The sequence below is a fragment of the Bubalus bubalis genome, chromosome 14 (assembly GCF_019923935.1).
Source record: "Bubalus bubalis isolate 160015118507 breed Murrah chromosome 14, NDDB_SH_1, whole genome shotgun sequence".
NCBI lineage: Eukaryota > Metazoa > Chordata > Mammalia > Artiodactyla > Bovidae > Bubalus > Bubalus bubalis.
Window position 1 is genome coordinate 26,928,289 of NC_059170.1, and position 20,632 is coordinate 26,948,920.

Sequence of the window (20,632 nt, forward strand, 5' to 3'; positions counted from 1 at the left end):
AAACAGTATGGGAATCAGCATGGGTTTAGAGGTCTTGGAAGTCTGGCCAAGGGGTGGAGATAAAAAAGTATGTGTGCCATAATGGATTAATTTTGAAGTCTCATGGGGGAACACAGAGTTACAACTCCTGAGTTGTTTTAATGAAGATTTGTCACTGTTTCCTGAAGTAGAATTTCTGCTATGCTATCAATAAATCTTAGCTGATGCTAACAGTGGAATAAAGCTATGATGCAAAGGTTTTTTTTTTTTTTTGCTTATTTAGACTAAGAACCCACTTTTACCACTGTACTTAAATAATGGTAAAGTGAGATGGTATGATGGTATACTTCAGATGTCTGACTGGAGGATATTCAAAAAAAATTAGAATAACTGTATAACATGCAAGTTACAGCATTTATTTCAACTTTATTACACAATTAAAGCAAACTATGTATTCATTTTCATATATTAATCTAGCAAAATATTACAGTGAACCCTAGGGCTTAAAAAGTACTTGTCAAAACAGCCTGCTTGAGTTAATAATATGTGTACCTAGAATTAAAATGATAACTGTTAGGCTATTTAGTGCCTTCTAATACAATGGAGCCATAGCTGAATAAATACTCTCTCCAACAGTATGCTGAAAGTACTGCTGTACACTCAGGTAAGCATTTTAAATCGGACTTCGTCCCCTTCTATGCATCACTAAATTTTATTATTTGAACCATGTTCTAAACTAGTAAATTTTAACAATACTTTATATATTTAGTTCAAACTGTTTGCATTTAAAATATATTTTATATGATAGATTTTAATAACTAGTTGTATGAGTATAGTTAACTTGGTAATATTTGTCTCATGTAAATATTACTATAAAAGTAAGCCAATTCCTTCTACTGATTGGTTTCCCAAAGCTTTCTGAAAAAAGTATTGCACAGACAAAAGGCTTCGGGGCTAAGTCATGTTATGGTGATTACAGGTTCTTTCTTATCCAGCAGAGGACAGACAGTTCTTTGAATTTAGAGGGTTCTACAGAGGTACTCTTGCTTGGGTAACATGTCTTTTCTTTATAGAGCTACTCTGGTATTTCGTAAGCTAAACAGGAATAATTGGATAAAACTTGTTGAGAACAACTAGACATCAAACACTGTTTCTCTCATGAGCCATGAATAATGACCTCAGTCCTCTGCGTACAGTGAGAAGCTCCTCTTCTTGCTGTGGCCAAGAAAAAAAAAAAATCACTTTGAACAGTGATTCACTGTAAAACTATCATCCTATCCAATCCCCTAAGGGCTGTTCCTAGGTATCTACAGAACTATATGCTTATTACTGATATTTTAGATATATATTTAGATGATCAACTGAGAGATCAATTTTAAACCCCAAATCAATGAAATTTTTTACTTCCTTTAAATATTAAATCCACAGTCTAGAAAAGAACTTCAACAAGGATCAGTCTAGTTAGTTAGCTTATGTGCTTCCAGCTAAACTGGCTTAGTAACAACTATCGTCTTAGCCTCTACTATCAGCATACTGAGGTTCTATTAAAATTTAATCAAAGTATATTAAAATATCCTGTAGTATACACAGAAATGCCTCTATCTCTGAGGAACCACCAAAGGCATGTTTCCCTGGACAGCACCTTTAGACACCTTCCCTGTTCCCCACCCTGGTGAGCTCTTCCCCCAGAATCCAGTTGCTTGTCTACTAGACCTCTGCAAAATCAGCTAATTTTATCCTCAAATATAGTACATGAAAATTCTTTCTTGCTCTGCCTGACACCCCTTCTCCTTCAGAAGACACAGCAAGACTGCTGTGGTGCACTTTGCTTAGATACATACAAAGAAATAATTATTCTAGCTTCCTTTTAAATTGCTCTTTCTTTTAAGGAGACACTCATTTAAAATCACCCCTATTTTCTACTATAAATTTGCTCCCATTTTAAAGAACTAAAAGAACCCCCGTGGTTTCAATCCAAAAAGAAAAGACCTGTGGAAGAATTTCTCATTTAAACACATAAAAGCATGACTGATCATTCCATTTGAAAAACCCAAACTAGATATTGATTTACCATTTCCTTAAGAAGTCTGTCTTGCAGCATTTTCATGTTTTCTTTCATCAAACACATCTGTGAATAAATAATTTCTTCCATGGAATTTACTTAGTTCACAGCAAAAAGTTGGACTAACCAATATTGAGAGATTACATACAAAAATACAGAATTTATACCTGAGATGTAACAATATTTTCTTCACAAGCAGTGCTGTAGAAGACATTCTTGTCCAATGAAGCTTTTAAAATGTGAAGTCTAAAATAATGAAAGTTACCTGTGCATTTACTTTGGTATTTAACAAATTAAATTACTATAATATAGTATATATAATTTTAATTTTTTGACCAAAAAGTCTTGTTATATATTCTAATCATTAAGAATGTCATACTGACCTCTGTTGTTCACGTTTTTGATAGGCACTGAACTGCTGGAATACCTTTTCCCGAAAGTCCTAAATTTAAAAGTACAAAACTAGTTATACTGTAGTTATGACTAAAAATTTAAACAGTAGAATTTACTATATTTATTTCTAATTTAAAAAACAACCTGGCTATATGCTAAGAATATTGCAGATGTCATAAACTCTTTCAGACTTTATCCCTGTAAAAGGTAGTCATAAACTTTATATATATATGTGTATTTACTAAAGTACAGTTGATTTACAATGTTTCAGATATATATATAGCAAAGTGATTTTAGTTACACATGCATACATGTATTTTTTCAGATTCTTTTCCATTTAAGTTATTTCAAGATATTGAATATACTTGGCTGTATAGGTCGTTGTTCTTTTACCATTTTATATATAGTAGTATGTACGTTAATCCCCCTTGATCATAAACTTAAGTCTGTATTTTTAGTGTATGTACATGAAACTAACTAAAAATCTAGGATAAAACTAAATTATGTCCTAAAAAACAAAAACCTTTATGGTATAGTCTAAAAGTAGAAGGTTAATAGAAGTTTTCCTGAGTGCAGCTCTTTAAAAATGAGGTTTTACAATTATTTTTAAACTCTTATAAGCACAAACCACAAATTCCTTCTCCAAATCTTTTAAATACTGTGAATCTTTCTCAAAATTCTCTAGCTCCTCTATGATGATGAATTGGAACTTGTCAAGTTTTTTGATCCTATTAAAGAAAGAAAATGAGATTTTTTAAAAAAATGATAGCACTCAGAATACAAAGCACTTAGGATATTTCAGAAGGGATTTTTAGCACAGACCTGTACTCCTGAATCTTCTGGTTGATTGCTTTTATATGTTGTTGAATTGTTTTCCAAGTCTGTTTAGTAAAATAATCCATCATTTTGTGGCGTATCTGAAAAACACTCATTTTATAACTTGAAAAATCTTTACAAAATAATCTAACCAAGACTATATTAAGACCAAAGCCTTTTCCATGAAATATAAAGGACTAAGAACTTAGAACAGTGAAAAATTAAAAAGTCAAGTGATTTAAACTGTAAGTGTTAATGAATAAGCTCAGTCCCACCAGGAAGGCTCTGACTGAGGGTTGGAATTGCTAGTTATTTTCATAAGTACATCACATTTACCAAAATGCTAGTGATTATAATTCTTTTCAGGAACACAGCCCAGGAGTCACACTCAAAATTACTACCATTTTCCATAAAACATATCCACATCTAGTCACAGATATGCAGAATGTACGAATCAGGGCTTCTCTGTTTAGACGAGGGTGACCTTGGATAAATCAACTCAAAAGAAATCTACAGAATCTTAAATAATTTCAGAGTTTACCCATGAAGAAAAGAAAAAAGCAAAGAAAGAGAGCTGATAACCTGTGCAGGAAAATGTCTTAACAGGAGGGGAAAAAGAACTGTCTAAATATAGGCATGTGAGAAAAAGAGATGAGTGGAGAAAACAGTAATTTAGAATTACTGTATTTTAGGAAGTATTTTTGCAAATATCACCTCACTGGAACCACAATAACTAAGGAACTTAAGTACAGAACTGGTGAAACAAAATGAAATGGGTTTCTGACTGAGGCTGTTCCTCCTCTATACTTTATATAGTACCCTCACAAGCAGTTACTGCTGTGAGATTTTAAAAATGTATTAAAGACTAGGCAAAAAAAGAAAATTGTTCAGAAAAAAGAAAAATCACAGAAGACTCAATGTTAAACTGAAAAGGAAAATAGGACAAAGAGAACCCATAGGTAAAGAATATGGGTAATATAAAATTTTAGAAAAACTTGGCTCATGAATCATTCCAGCTTTTTACCAGTGCATGAGGAAAGCTGAGTTCATGAATGGGTGTTTTGTTGCCGAAGGGTTAACTGAACTGACAGTCTAGTAGAAAGTGTGGCACATTATCATAATTTAAAGGATGACAACTCACATTAACTTTCCTCTGAAATTCTGTATTGAGCTGCTCGCACATCATCATCCCTACATCTGAAATTTCAGTTTCCCAGTTCTCCAAAGGAATAGAAAAGTCATTTGCTGATAACGGAGATATACTTTTGGACACTAAAAAAATGAAGACAATCAGCTAAAATTAAGATATGCATTGTTACAAATTTTACCTTCTTTGTCATGAGACTAAGAACAATGTCTTATTTTCAGATTCTATATGTAATCTAAGGATTATAAATCATAGGCATATTTTTCATTTAAAATATTCTGACTTATAAAAAGCCTTTCAGCATGGGAATTAAGGCAGAAACAGTAACATTAAAATGGAACATATTGATTTTTTAAAAAACTAATTCTTTACTACTTGCACATTAATAACCCAACTATTTAGTGATATGCTAATCTATCAGTTAATACTGTAGTAAAGCCTGTATATGGTAGTGATGAGGAAGACTTATGAGTAAAATCATGCTTACTATAACAGTAAAATACAGTGAACTTTGTGATAAAGCATCCTCCTTGGATCTATCCAAAGTTATCTTTACAAAGGAATTTGTTTTATGAAAGAAGTCACTCAAAATTGAAGAAACCACTTTCCAAATTAATTGCATTTTGACATAGGCATCTGATCTACCTACCTTTGTAGGTGTGATGATCTGCATCTTTGCTTTTACAGAGTTTTTTGGGAAGCAAGTTTGCTCTTTCTTCTTCCACTTCACCAGAATTATTTAGACTATCTTCCGTGTACATTCGTTTGCGACTAAGATGTTGTATACAGCCTTAGGAACAGTAAATAACAGTGCTACAATCTTAATTAAAAATACCTAATATATGATTGCTTTTATTTAAAAAAGCCCTTGTTTCCGTTTGTATAGTTTTAGACAACTGCATTAAATCCTATATAATTTTGACATTAAATTGAATAATGGTATAATTATAAAAACATAATTTCTTTAGGTGAAATTTCACAGTAGTATTTCAGTAATTATTATGCATTTTTTAAAAAGCAAGTCTTTGACCACAAACCTGACATATGTCTGGAGTCACAGGGCATGCCGTACCATGTTTTCTCTCTTTCTTCACTAGACGTGGATAATGGAGATGCTGAATGACTTTTCTAAGATAAGTATCAGAAATTGGAAAAACATTCTGTGTAAGTACTCCTGGATTCACCTTTGACCATCTCTCTCTCAAGTTCTATAGACAATAAGTTGCAAATGCTATCAATTTGGTTTTTTTCTTCACATTGTTTCTATCCCTTTTTAATCTCTCACACTGTTATGCATTTTCCTAAATCCTTATGTTAACCTCAATCTTAAATTACAGCAATAGTTTTGAGCTGCTTTTTAAAACTAATCCTATTTTTCAATTCTTCCTTATTAGGAGTTTGATTTCTTTGAGTCAGGAGGGAAGCCAAAGAAAAGTCTAAACTACTTCCTTCAAATTATATCTTTAAGCCACATCTTTGTCCTCTAACCTTATGTCTTACTGATTCAAATACAAATGTGTTAGCCAAATTAGTTTTTTTCCTGTTTTCTGAAAATCTGTGTCCATTTCCAGTTCCCCTTCTATACTTAAGTTAATGATGTTTCTCTACTCAGTCTATATATACCAACCTGTCCTAAGTGGAGGCTGGTATAGCCCAAAACCCAGCCCACTCCAAGCTATAATTCTGTCCTAACATTCTGTATTTTATAGGTTATTAAATATTAATATTTTTGTTGGTTGACTTTTATAGTGGAAAAACTCAACCAAATTTCTATATAATCATGAAACCACTAAGTCTTAATTATAAATATGTAAGTCAGTGGTTTAAAGCAATAGCCTATTTAAGACTTTCTCATTGTAAGTATTTCAACTTTTTTTCTATGATCAAACCATCCTACATATTTTAAACATCACACTTTCAGATAACAGGTGAAAAATACTAAATTATTATAACTATTACTAAAGGCCTGTAATCTGATTCTTATTAAGAACTACTTTAGTTTAAGGAAAGCTTACTCGCTGTAGTACCATATGACTTTCATATTTGGAGGTTCAATTTCCATAAATTTTTCCTGAAGTATAACTGTTTACATCTGAATAGCTGTTGCAATTGGGCTTCCCTGGAGGCTCAGATGGTGAAGAATCTGCCTGCAATCCAGGAGACCCGGGTTCGATCCCTTGCATTGGGAAGATCCCCTGGAGGAGGGCATGGTAACCCACTACAGTCCATGGGGTTGAAAAGAGTCGGACAAGAGTGAGCAACTGAGCACAAGTACATTCTTCCCTCAGTATCTGTGGGGGATAGGGGGAACTGGTTCCAGGACCCCTTGCAAATACCAAAATCCACTGATGCTCATGTCCTACATATGAAGTACTGATTCACAGTTGGTTGAATCCATGGTTGGCTGACAAAGATGTGGACCTACAGATATAGAGGGTCAACTGTACCACAACTGTACTACTTCTATTCACAACAGTATTATACTTAACTGTGCTATGAATGAACAAGACATACAGAAACCCAAAGGAAGTTAAAAAAAAACTAAAGAAAAATACAAAGACATTAAAGTAAAACTACTTAAATTCTGAGGGAATAACTAGTTCACTGCTAAAATTCAACACCCATTCGTAAGTGAAATAAGGCATTTAAACAATTAGAACATTAATTTGCTAACAAGTATCTATTAAAAACTATCGATAAGCATACATACTAGTATGATATCTATTTAACATTGCTCCACATGTCAGAGTCACCTTGAAAAGACCATGTATACAAGGATTGGAAGAGAAAATGAGAAAATTACCATAAAAACAGTTTGATTACCTATTTTGAAAATTCAAGAGAATTTAAGCAGGTAAGTATGATAGAATTTGCCAGGGATGTGGGAGATATAAAAATCAACAGTGTTTCTATACAAAAGCAAAAAGTTAAAAACGCAGAAAACAATTTAAGTTTTTTCTTTAATACAGTAAAGTAAAAAGCCAATTAAGCACTGCAGAAGTACAACTTTCTTTGTGGAAGATTTTGCACAACTTTGTTGGAAATAAGACCAAACTGTAGAGAGAAAAATGAAATATATGGATGAGAAATCTCAGTATTGGTAAAAAACAATTCTTTCCTTAAACAAACTAAACTATATGCGCCAAGTACAGGGCTTATAATTTGGAAGTATAATGAGAGGAGGGTCAAGATGGGGGTGGTGAAACCACTGTATGCATAAAACTATTAATATACAAACTGAAGTAATGCTGTGTTAGCATAGAGACAGAGAGAGGTACTATCCTATACTTTACTGGGCGAACAGCTGACCCATGAGCTTGCCATCAAGTGTCATCAGAGATGATGGAGAAAGGAGCAGTTATCCAATGTATGGCATTGCACTAACTCACTATCCATATGCAAAAAGAGGAAGCCTAGAAAAACAGAAAACCTCAAATTTAGAACTAACATTTGTAGAGAAAATATATTTATGACAATAACTGAGGGAAGGATTTCTTAAACAAAAGATTGGTAAATTTCATAATTAAGTGAAAAGACAAGCTATATTCTAGAAAAGGAATGTTTGCATTGGATATAACCAATAATTAATATCCAACATATAGTAAGAACTCCTCCAAATTTATAGGAAAAATCAAACAATACAGTTTTAAAAATTAAAAAAAAAGCAATTTACAAAATGGCCAAAAAATATGAAAATACTCACTGATGCAGTTAATCTGAAAAATGCAAATTAAAGTCAGACACATTTTAAATTCATCAGATTGGCAAAAAAGAAAAAACTAAAAAACAGTAGAAAAATGGGCAATATCACATATCATTGTTGGAGAGTGTAAGCTGGTACAACAAATTTACATAGCAAATTTCCAATACCTAATGAAGAGTCGGGCTTCCCTTGTGGCTCAGCTGGTCAAGAATCTGCCTGCAATGTGGGAGACCTGGCTTCAATCCCTGGCTTGGGAAGATCCCCTGGAGAAGAGAGAGGCTACCCACTCCAGTATTCTGGCCTGGAGAATTCCATGGACTCTACATAGTCCATGGGGTTGCAAAGAGTTGTACATGACTGAGAGACTTAGAATGACGAGTCAATAGTTAGTAAATTGGAAACACAGTGTCTCCTGTAAATGTCCAGCCAATAAATATGTAACAAAATTTCATCTAGCAAACAGCATCAAAGTAGGTGAGTGGGGATGACTTAAGTGCTGAGATTTGCAACATGGGATACTAACGAAAGAAAGGATTCAGGGAAAGGAAGGATGATGAAGCAATACCAAGAAAGGACCATGGCATGCCTGTCTAATCAATCATAAATGGTTTTAAACTGTGGTCTGTAGAAATTAAGAGTCTTGCAAAGGTGCCTTTGGGGGATTATCAGAGAGGGAAGGTATGTAGGTCAGGGTTCAGACCTATCTGCTTTAAACAGTATAGCTGCATTTTTATAGTTGGCACACTGAAAGTTTCATATAAAATGTTGTTTGAAATATATGCTTTGTGAAAACTACTGGTTAAACAGAATAAAAGGGTCATAAAACACTGCAGGAGTAAAAACAGTTCACTAACAATGAAAAATCAGAAAAAGAAAGTAAGGAATCAACCTCATTCACCATTGCAACAAAAAGAATAAAATAGGAATAAACCTACCTAAGGAGACAAAAGAATAGTATACAGAAAATTATAAGACACTGATGAAAGAAATCAAAGATGACATAAACAGATGTAAAGATATATTCCATGTTCCTGGGTAGGAAGAATCAATATTGCAAAAATGACTGTACTACCAAATGCAATCTACAGATTCAATGCAATCACTATCAAATTACCAATGGCATTTTTCACAGAACTAGAACAAAAAAATTTCACAATTCATATGGAAACACAAAAGACCATGAATAGCCAAAGGGGTTTTAAGAAGAATGGAGGTTTTAAGAGGAATCAACCTTCCTGACTTCAGATTATACTACATAGCTACAGTTATCAACACAGTATGGTACTGGCACAAAAACAGAAATATAAACCAATGGAACAAGATAGAAAGCCCAGAAATAAACCCATACACATATTGGTACTTTATTTTTGACAAAGGAGCCAAGAATATACAATGGGGCAAAGACAGCCTCTTCAGTAAGTGGTGCTGGGAAAACTGGACAGCTACATGTAAAAGAATGAAATTAGAACACTTCCTAACACCATACACAAAGACAAACTCAAAATGGATTAAAGACCTAAATGTAAGACCAGACCAGAAACTATAAAACTCCTAGAGGAAAACATAGGCAGAACACTCGATGACATAAAGCAAGATACTCTATGACCCACCTCCTAGAGTAATGGAAACAAAACCAAAAGTAAACAAGTGGACCTAATTAAATTTAAAAGTTTTTTCACAGAAAAACAAACTATAAACAAGGTGAAAAGACTACCCTTAGAATGGGAGAAAATAATAGCAAATGAAACAACTGACAAAGGGTTAATTTCCAAAATACACATGCAGCTCATGTAACTCAATACCAGCAAAGCAACCCGATTAGAAAGTGGAAAAAAGACCTAAACAGACATTTCTCCAAAGAAGACATACAGATGGCTAACAAACACATGAAAAGATGCTCAACATCCCTCATTATTAGAGAAATGCAAATCAAAACTACAATGAGATATCACCTCACACCAGTCAGAATGGCCACCAGAAAGGTTACACGTGAGAAATGCTGGCAAGGGTATGAAGAAAAGGCAACCTCTTGCACTGTTGGTGGGAATGTAAATTGATATAGCTACTATGGAAGATGGTATGGAGACTCCTTAAAAAACTGGGAATAAAACCACCATATGACCCAACAATGCCACTCCTAGGAATATACCCTAAGGAAACCAAAATTGAAAAAGACACATGTATCCCGATGTTCACTGCAGCACTATTTGCAATAGCTAGAACATGGAAGCAACCTAGATGTCCATCGACAGATAAATAGGTAAGTTTTGGTACATATACACAATGGAATATTACTCAGCCATAAAAAGGAACACATATGAATCAGTTCTAATGAGGTGGATGAACCTAGAGCCTAGAAGTATTGTACACTAATGCATATATATGGAATCTAGAAAGATGGTACTGAAGAATTTATTTTCAGGGCAGCAATGGAGACACAAACACAGAGAACAGACTTATGGACACGGGGAGAGGGGAGAAGAGGGTGAGATGTATGGAGAGAGTAACATGGAAACTTACATTACCATATGAAAAATAGATAGCTAATGCAAATTTGCTCTATGTCTCAGGAAACTCAACCAGGGGCTCTGTATCAACCTAGAGGGGTGGGATGAGGAAGGAGATCGGAGGGAGGTTCAAGAGGGAGGGGACATATGTGTACCTATGGCCGATTTATGTTGAGGTTTGATAGAAAACAAAATTCTATAAAGCAATTATCCTTTAGTTAAAAAATTAAAATATTAAAAAAAAAACAACCAAAACACTTGACTCAAAATCATGGGACAGAAGGCTGGCTGGCTTTTTCAGAGATTTTAGATTGTGGCTATAGGTGTGCTGAACTTCCTTAATTCCATTTTTGTATACAGAGATTAGCACATATCAGGAGAATAATATATTTGAGTATTTACCATGTATCAGGTAATGCTTACATAATCAGTCTATTTAGTTTTTCATAGCCTTGTTTTACAGATGAGAAAATTGAGGTGCAGAGGGATTCATTAGCTTATAAAATGTTTCACAGCTAGCAAACAGTGGACTCAGGATTTAATGTAATTCTAATTCAGAACTTTCAGCTAGACTCAGTTATAATGAACTACATTATCTTGGCAATCAGTTCTGTAACTTTATTACTACTTCAAAATTTTCCAAATCAAGCCAGATTATCTATAAAACCTAAGCCAAAAAGAGGGTTGGAGGTGGGGGGGGGTGCATTGTAAACTGACACTGAAGTACAAACAACTTAAAAAAGAATTCAAACTATAAACTACTACTTGTAGACATTATATATTTAGCTACCCTCACTTTGACCCATATTTGATCCCTATATCTAATGTCTTTTTAAAAGACTTGAATATATGTACATATTTTATCAATAAGAAATGGTACAAATAACAATATCAGTGGCAGAATAAAGAAATTTTCAATATACCATTAAGTTAATAGTCATACTGTTTAAAACTGATAGGTAAAGTTCCTCTATAAATCTTTAAAGCAAACGCTATGGTCATACTGTTTCAACTACATTCTTTGTCAACTTGTGATTTAGTAACTAAAAGTTTACAGATTTTGAGTTTTGGTAAAACCTGAAAGAAGTGCCTGTGCTGCAGGAAAAAGCCTATTCCAGTCTAGGAAATGCAGTTCTGACAGGTAGACAAACAAGTAATACCTCTTTGGAAGGGACTGTTTCTATTACAGAATTCTTATCAGTACTCCGTAGTTCTCATATCACTGCACTGTCCTCCTGAACATATCAGTCTATTAGTTCACTGAGGCTATTTTACTTATTGGTAAGTTCCTCTCTCCCCAAGACCAAACTCAGAACCTTAAGTAGACAAGCACTGCATATTTGATTTAGCGGCAAATGATTTACTTCCCTCAGGTATATCTGATAAAATATATATATATACACATATTTTTTTTCTTACCAAAAAGAATGATTGTGCAATTGATGAACTTTCTCTTGTACACAGTAAATTTTTCTCACTGTTTCTGGATGACTTTATTGGACCTCCAACTCCACTGTTTAAGGATTCAGGTGATGAAGTTTTTGGATCAGGTGATACTGATTCTGCTACACAGTCACAATCCTGAGTAAAGTCCCTTTCTGTTATTTTCTCTACACCTATATTATCTCACAAAATACAAACAAAAAGAGATGACAGTTGACATCTTAAGAAATAGTATTAAATTCTAAAAATATAATAATTTAGCAAATTCCCAAATTTTAGCTGTATTTAGAAAGGATAAACTTTCAATATACCAAGATAAAATTATATGTAAAATATAAGACTTTAAAAAATTATTCAATTTAAAACATAATTGTAACAATAAGAACTTTCAAACATTTTCAAACAAAAATATCTATAGTATGGGCTGTACTATAATGATCAACCTAATTATTATCTTGAGTATTCTAACACCATAGGCAGTACTGAGATACTAAAGTCACAGAATTTTATGGTAAAATGGCTTAGGAAATCATCTGATCTAAATCTTTTATATGTGGATGAGAAAATTCATGACTGAAATAAGTCTTAGTATAAAGAATTCTCAGAAAGATAGTTTTCAGATCAAATCAGGGCATGTGCAACTGTCTTCTGTGTGCTTGTCTGAGATGACAGTGGTCCTGAGCATTATGAAAACATTCTAGAAAAGAACAAAATAACTACTTTAGAGGAAATGTACATTAACTGGTATAAACCTTCAATTTTAGCTAAAATGACACTTATAAATGCTTTAAAATATCCATAAAAGAAAAAGGTATTAAAACTAGATACTTATTTTTATAGTTTCTATACTTGAAAAACATATACCTATGTCAGAGCTCCAAAGAAAACTTTTCTCTTTGCCAGTTATTTTTAAATAAAAGCAAAGCCTCAATTGTTTATGAAGATAATCCACTGTGAGTCTACAGAATCAACATGATATTCCTTGGGGACTTTTGTCAATGAAATGTAAAAATGAGAAAACAGAAAGCCCCATAATTATTTCCATTTTTACCTGGAAAATGTATTTGGTCTTTAACTTCCTAACTTCAGTGTCACAGTAATATTGTTGCCAACTAGCCTTAGCAAGACCAAGTTATTAGCATTAACTAACATAAAAATGAAGTTTTGACTAGTAAAAATCTTAAATATACCCCCCAAAATTAGTCTTCAAATTGTGTTTTCACATAGAGATATAATATAGAAAGGGCCTAGGAAATTATCTAAATATTCAACTAGAAGAAAAAAATGACACTGACATCTCATTACTTCTATAGATGATGGACTCCCAGATAAAGACACAGGAGATGGGTCAAGACTATTATCTCTTCCAGCATCTTTGAGGAGAGATGAGATTTTCCATTCTTTTGATACATCCTTTTGTGTTTTGGCAGTGAAGGAATTCTGCTGTTTTTTTGGCAGTTTCATGGTTTTGCTTCTGGAATGAATCTTCTCCTAAAAATATTGATAACTTTCAAATTATTCATGAATGCAAATGATTTATACTTGGACACATAGAACAATTTAAATTACATTGAAATATTTATAAAATGCCTTATTTCACTACATACAGGTATAACGGGGGCCTCAACATGAGTAGTGAAGACTTTCTAATATACTAGAAAGCATATGACAAATTCACCGGAGACTATGAGACCATAAATATCCTAATAGATACAAATAAAATGCTATAATGGTTCAAAGAAAATGATTTCCAGTTTAGGGAAATCAGAGTTCCCATATTTCACTTAAAATTTTAGAATTCAAAATTGTTTACAATTGTTATCAATTTATGTTTTCTCACATAGGTTAAATCTTAAAAAGAAGTGACAAAATAAATCTGACATTCTTACCAAAATATATATCTAATATTTTAAAAGGGTCAATAATTTGAATTGTATCTACTTACCTGTACTAGAACTTTTTCTTTAAATGAACATGAAAATTCTTGTTCGCCCTCTGATTCTGAATTTGAGAGGTCTTTATAATTTTTTTTGGTTTTTGCCGCTCTTCGTGGAAGTCTGGTTCTCCCATATGCAACTGTCTCGTCTACCTTTTTGGTAATGATTTTGTTGGATGTCTTTAGAAGAAAAATTCCTGAGTATATTAGATCAATATTTTGAGATACAAGCTATTTAGCTATTTGCTATAAAATTGACACTATGACAGAATCTATATGAATATTTGTAGGAATAAAAAGATTCTTGATTAATACTTTTAAAATGACTGAATTTTCTCTTTTCATTTAAAATATATTCTTTATCAACTTTTAATCTGAATAATTAAAGTTCTATGAGATCTGATATATATTATGTAACTTAAGAGAGAAAGGAAAAGCTGTCAAAAATATCTATAACCACAGAGTAAAACAGACTTAAAACAACATGATTCAAAAAGGCAGAAGTAAGTGTGCAAAGCTTGGAACAATTAAAGGAAACAAGGAACTGATACCAAGGATAAAATTATGAGATGACAAATGATATTTTTTCATTACAAGGAGAAAGATAATTTTAAAGGGATGTTCAAACACAGATTTCCTGGTTTTACCATTTTAGATCTTGGTTGTGCCCTTTCCAAAGATGGTCCTGCAATTCAAGAAAATAAGGTTAAATTTTTCAAATAGACAAGAACTGACATTAAAAATTGGTAGAATATGTCTGCAAATAAGTTAAAATCATAACAGAAAGCATGTACCTTCAAAAGTATAATTTGGTACAATATGAATTACAAACTTCCCTTCTCCTTTATATTATAAATTTTTAAAGAAACAAAAGAATATGTAACACACTATAAAGTCAATATCCATGAATTTACTATTCCATTCAGGAACTAGATTATGAATAATACTGAATCTACTTTGTGTACTCCCTTATAAGACCCTGTATAGCCTATAGCCCCTCTGCCAAAAGGCCATCACTATCCTTAAATCTGTTTCTTAGTCACTTGACCTTACAGTTTTACTTCACAGATGTATATCCCTAAACAATACAAAATAGTCATGTCATGTAATATACTATGATTTGCTTTATTTTTCACCCATCATTATGTTTCTAAGATTTACCCATATTTTTGAGAATTGCCTCAGTCCCTATTCCCTTTTTTGATTTCTAGCACAAGTTCAACTTTCTAAATATTAACTGAAGCCTTAATAATTGGGATAATCCAAGCCAAGGAAATAATGAAATTCTGGAAGAAAGGTCCTCCAATCCTGGCAATAAGCCAGCTTGTACATATTGACTTGTCATTCAGGTACATAAACAAAACAACTCACTCAGAAGTGTTCAATTTTAAGAGTATTTGCTGATTACAGTATTCTATCTAACCTTTAATAACTCACCAAGATTTCTAGTCTATGTTATAAATATCTTTACTTACACATCTTCCCACCAGACAATAGCTCCTGACTATATAATCTTACCATGTTTCTCCTTGGCTTGTAACACACTGCTTCTAAGTCCACACACTATGACTAGAGCCAGCAGCATTTTTCAATATTTTCCCACAAGTCTGACCTACATTTCAACTACTCTGACACTGCACTTTCTGCATACACTGTACTATTTCATACTGTCTCATAAATGTGATACTGTTATTGTTTCTCTTCTTTATGAATATGATTGAACTCACATCTGTTTTCTAAATTCAGTCACATTTCTAAACATATGCCAAAGTTCATTCCTATTTCCTCTACTTTTTCCTATTTCCTTTTTACTTCTTTGTAAGCCATCATTCCCTCCCTCAACTCCCACAGGTCACTAACAATTATTTTTATCCTGAAATAAAAATTGATTCCCTTAAAATAAATATAAACTTAAAAGCTTAGTTATACTACCTTCTTTTAAAAATGGAATATATGAAGTCTTTGTGGTTTAGAAAATACTGAAATAGATGTTAACCTATGAAAATGGACACTATGTCTAGCCAAAAATGTATACCTCAAACACCTATCCAACTACTTCAAGAGATTCACTAAAAGAAACAGAAGATTTAGGCCAGGAAAACATTTTGTGAAAGATTTAGACACAAAAATGTCTGCAATAAAATTGTTTTCCTTTCAATAAATTTTTATTGCATCTATATAAATTCCTAAAATGTATGTGTGTTGGATGTAGCTGGGGGTGGGGTGCTGTCCAAAGTTTGATTTTGTTTAGGATACTGGTCTCATGAATATTTAATACATTAAATAACTGAAGTAGATGAGTAGATGAACAATGAGAGTGTGTTGTGAACCAAAGATTACAATAAGTCATATTTTGTGTCCCTAAGATCCCAATAAAAAGATTTAAATATAGTACCAAAAATCATAAAACAAAAAGAAAAATCGCTGTAGTGTTTTGGTATATCTCATTCATAAGGGTCAGCAATTATAAAAAGTGATTTCTTACTTGATTTCTTCCCATTTTTATGTTTCTTCACATTTTTATTTCTGCTGTAGTCCATCATCAGTGGTTTTGATTTTGGTTCTCTTAGCCAGCTAATATCAGTCTTGCTGTCATCACATCTATATTCTGTGTCACTATCACTAAACGGATTTTTCTTTTTACAATCTGATCCAATCTATATTAAAAAAAAAACAATTCTTATAATAGATGAAGTAATCTGGCTTGTTATATGTCATACAAAGCAAGTTAAGCAAAAACAAAACAAAACAAACCTACCAATAAACTCAGAAAAACTAGTTCTTCATTATTTTAGCATGCTAAAGAATCCATTTGGCATTAAGGACCTATCCAATACACTCTGAAATCCAGATCAGAGACTGACGTATTTTGCTGTCCATGTTGTTATTAATTAAAAGTTAAATCAAAACAGCTTACTTCCACAAAAACAAAACCTAACACCATTTAAGAGAGTAGAATTGTCATATCGTCTATTACTAATGATTACAAATAGCTCAGAGACCATAAGAAAAATTTAACAGGAACATGGATAATCTCTCCAAAGTAAAAACAAAAGTGATCCTAATATTTTTGTGTTCCAGTTCTGTGATAATTTTTGGCACTGAAAAATTATTAAAAACAAATATTAACTGCCTTATGATCCAGCAATCCCACTGCTGGGCATACACACTGAGGAAACCAGAAGGGAAAGAGACACGTGTACCCCAATGTTCATCGCAGCACTGTTTATAATAGCCAGGACATGGAAGCAACCTAGATGTCCATCAGCAGATGAATGGATAAGAAAGCTATGGTACATATACACAATGGAGTATTACTCAGCCATTAAAAAGAATACATTTGAATCAGTTCTAATGAGGTGGATGAAACTGGAGCCTATTATACAGAGTGAAGTAAGCCAGAAAGAAAAACACCAATACAGTATACTAACGCATATATATGGAATTTAGAAAGATGGTAACAATAACCCTGTGTACGAGACAGCAAAAGAGACACTGATGTATAGAACAGTCTTATGGACTGTGGGAGAGGGAGAGGGTGGGAAGATATGGGAGAATGGCATTGAAACATGTAAAATATCATGTATGAAATGAGTTGCCAGTCCAGGTTTGATGGCACGATACTGGATGCTTGGGGCTGGTGCACTGGGACGACCCAGAGGGATGGTATGGGGAGGGAGGAGGGAGGAGGGTTCAGGATGGGGAACACATGTATACCTGTGGCGGATTCATTTTGATATATGGCAAAACTAATACAATTATGTAAAATTTAAAAATAAAATTAAAAAAAAAATAAAATAAAAAATAAAATAAAAACAAACATTGATTTAATAGATACATTAGGATATTATTACTTACTCTTTTATCTTTTGCTTTGAGAGGAGGTTCAAGTTCATCATGATTCCTTAAATCTACCCTTAAACAAAAATATGCATTAATTTTAATCTTAATTACTTGTTTAAGGTAGCATGTGAGTGGACAGTTATACCTGTTTCTTAGAGTCTTCTGCCTTAACTCTTTCACTAACTCCCTATATAATTATGCCCAAGTCACTTACTCTCCGACCTCAGTTATTTATTAATTAACAAGGTTAGATGAAAAGATTACTGAGTCCTTTCATCTTACAACTAATATTAAAAGTGTACAGACTCTGCATATTAATTTCAGAAGTAAATGCTAAAATAATAGAATCATAGTAGGAGTAGTCAGGACAATAGCATGTTATTCACTCTTTTGATATGTTAAAATGTCTCAGACAAACTGGAAGGAAATATTTAAGAAAAAGAACAATTGAGGAAACTGTATTTTAAACTGATCCATATAATTATAATAAAAATACATACAATGTTATTGAACTATCCACGCAGGCTTCTCTAGCTGTAGCTTGAAATTCTTGCATCTATATTGTGAATAAGCATTAAAATTTTCTTAGTGTTAAAAGGTAAACAACAAAAGAAATTAACATAAAAATCTCATTTCTATCACTTCATATGAGACAAAATCTTACTAAAATATTTTTATATTTAAGAAAGCTAATAATATAAACTATATTAAAAACAAGAGTAGTAATTTTAAATCTTGCATCAGGAAGGAAAGTGATTTTCTTGTTGCCCCAATTTCTCATTTCTCTCCACTTTAGTCCAAAAGGTTTGAAAGAAAATAAAAAATACCTAGGTTGGTACCAAATAAATTAAAAAAAATTTAATAATATACTTTAAAATATTTTAAAGCAAATATAAGATGATGGAAATCAGAAAACATATTCTAATAATTGTATGGTAAATATAAAATAAATACTGAATAAATACAAAATAACTTCTGATTTCCAGCTTACTCCAAGTTTAATAACAGGCTCATCAGCTCCACTCAGATTAAAATTGTAAACATCATCCCTGTAAAAATGAAGAGAAACATTAACTCCATTATATAACAAAATTTTTCTTCAAATGTGAAAACTTTTAAGATTTATGAAAAATTACTTACAATGGGCATTCCGAAGTAACATTAACAAAAGTAGTCTTCAATTGTCTATAACTTTTTTTCTGAACCTTCTCCTAAATACAAAGAAATTAACATAAAACCATTCATACTTGCACCTTGCTTGTCAAACAGCATATACAACTAAACTTTCATATATTATTCTAATGGTGTTTTCACTAATATAAATTTTACATCTGTGAGTTTCTTTAATCATCCACACTTTAAAAAAAATTGAAGACTTAAGTACTAAGAACATAATAGAAAGTATTATAAATCAAATACAAAATTAATATCCTTGTATCTTTAATATTTATTGACATTATTGTACATAGGTAAATGACCTCACTGGTATTCTGAATTCAGTGATTCTAGGATTACAAAACAAGCATGCTTCTACTCCCCTCCCCCATCCGCCCCCCCAAGAATTTCATTTGCTTAAACTGTTAAATAAAAAAACCTTTGGGAGAGGCTAAGATTTATGCAAAATCTCAGGTGAATGAGTCAAAACTGTATCAGCCAACTATTAATAGTATTATTAGGGAAAAATGTATGTAAATTTACTCCTATAGCCTACTGCTCAAAGTATATTCAATATGATCAAAAAGTAAGCACAAAAGAAGTAAAATAAAATCTTAACATATTTAAATAATTATGTTATTGACATAATTTAACTATATCACTAAATGACTGATTACTGATCAGAAATAATTAAAGTCTAATTTAATATCTGGAAGTTGGAAATATTAAAACTAAAATACTCATTTTAGTTGTGATTCCTCTTCAATTTTATTTATTTTGGCTATTTTATAATAATTTGCATTATTCCAGAAAGTTTATCCTTCAATAGTTTACTCTTTTAATTACTTATCTGACTTAAACTTTCCAAAATGACTTTTACCAGTGTTTAGATACATTTGCTCAATTTATCTTTTGCAGGTCCGTTTTTGCTCGTTTTACAGAAGATACAAAAATAAGCAACCGTATTAAAGAAGGTACAAATGTGAGCAAAGATCTTACTTATACAGGATACAAAGATGATTCTAAACAGTTACATTCTAGAAGACAGAAGAGAGAAAGAAAAAACTGCAACAGTGAATAAAATATCAAAAAAAGGAACAACAACACTGCTGCACAGATTCAGAATTCTTGCCTATTTGGATTTTGAGTCAGGGCACCTTACAAAGTTTTCTTGGAGAAGGCAGACTGAAGCAAGGTCTGCAAGGAGGAATAAAGTTCTGACGCTGAGAAAAGAGGTTAAAGAACCGGGTGACTCACTTCAAAGTTCTTTCCAAAGGGGGAAGAAAAAGAATAAACACAGGAAAGACACTTCAGGGAATCTTATTCTGTTTCAGCTAAACAAGACATGTCTAGGAAACTAATTTTGCGAAGTAATTCAGACTTAAGAGGTCTAGGGGCCAGCTCGGGAGCCTGCTGGGCTGCCATCTATGGGGTCGCACAGAGTCGGACACGACTGAAGTGACTAAGCAGCAGCAGCAGCAGCAGGGGCCAGCTCAGGTCTCCACCTAATTCAATAAGCAACAGAGACCAAAGAAAGATTTTTGAACAAGAGAATGACATTACTGAAGCTGTGTGCTTTGCAAAGTAAAAAAGCTAGTACTGAGGGCAATGAATGGATTGGCACAGAGAAAATATTAGCAATAAAAAG

At 32.6% G+C, this 20,632-nt stretch overlaps 1 protein-coding gene across 15 annotated transcripts in view; it reads right to left on the reverse strand.

Annotated features, from left to right (window-relative positions):
* Window positions 1–374: 374 nt before the first annotated feature.
* SYCP2 (synaptonemal complex protein 2) overlaps window positions 375–20,632 on the reverse strand; it is an 80,446-nt gene continuing 60,188 nt past the window's right edge. For 14 of the 15 annotated variants that reach the window (XM_044927819.1, XM_044927815.1, XM_044927817.1 and 11 more), the window contains 18 exons: window positions 18,970–19,040; window positions 18,821–18,878; window positions 18,330–18,385; window positions 17,845–17,902; window positions 16,472–16,643; window positions 14,634–14,671; window positions 13,996–14,166; window positions 13,346–13,541; window positions 12,027–12,223; window positions 5,435–5,525; window positions 5,047–5,187; window positions 4,392–4,522; window positions 3,257–3,351; window positions 3,063–3,162; window positions 2,425–2,483; window positions 2,209–2,287; window positions 2,051–2,107; window positions 375–1,194 (listed from right to left, as the gene is read on the reverse strand). In XM_044927819.1, coding sequence (XP_044783754.1) covers window positions 1,120–1,194; window positions 2,051–2,107; window positions 2,209–2,287; window positions 2,425–2,483; window positions 3,063–3,162; window positions 3,257–3,351; window positions 4,392–4,522; window positions 5,047–5,187; window positions 5,435–5,525; window positions 12,027–12,223; window positions 13,346–13,541; window positions 13,996–14,166; window positions 14,634–14,671; window positions 16,472–16,643; window positions 17,845–17,902; window positions 18,330–18,385; window positions 18,821–18,878; window positions 18,970–19,040 — 1,845 coding nt within the window. In that variant the 3' untranslated portion in view covers window positions 375–1,119. The remainder of the gene's footprint in view (window positions 1,195–2,050; window positions 2,108–2,208; window positions 2,288–2,424; window positions 2,484–3,062; window positions 3,163–3,256; window positions 3,352–4,391; window positions 4,523–5,046; window positions 5,188–5,434; window positions 5,526–12,026; window positions 12,224–13,345; window positions 13,542–13,995; window positions 14,167–14,633; window positions 14,672–16,471; window positions 16,644–17,844; window positions 17,903–18,329; window positions 18,386–18,820; window positions 18,879–18,969; window positions 19,041–20,632) is intronic. The other variant, XM_044927820.1, reaches the window with a different exon arrangement.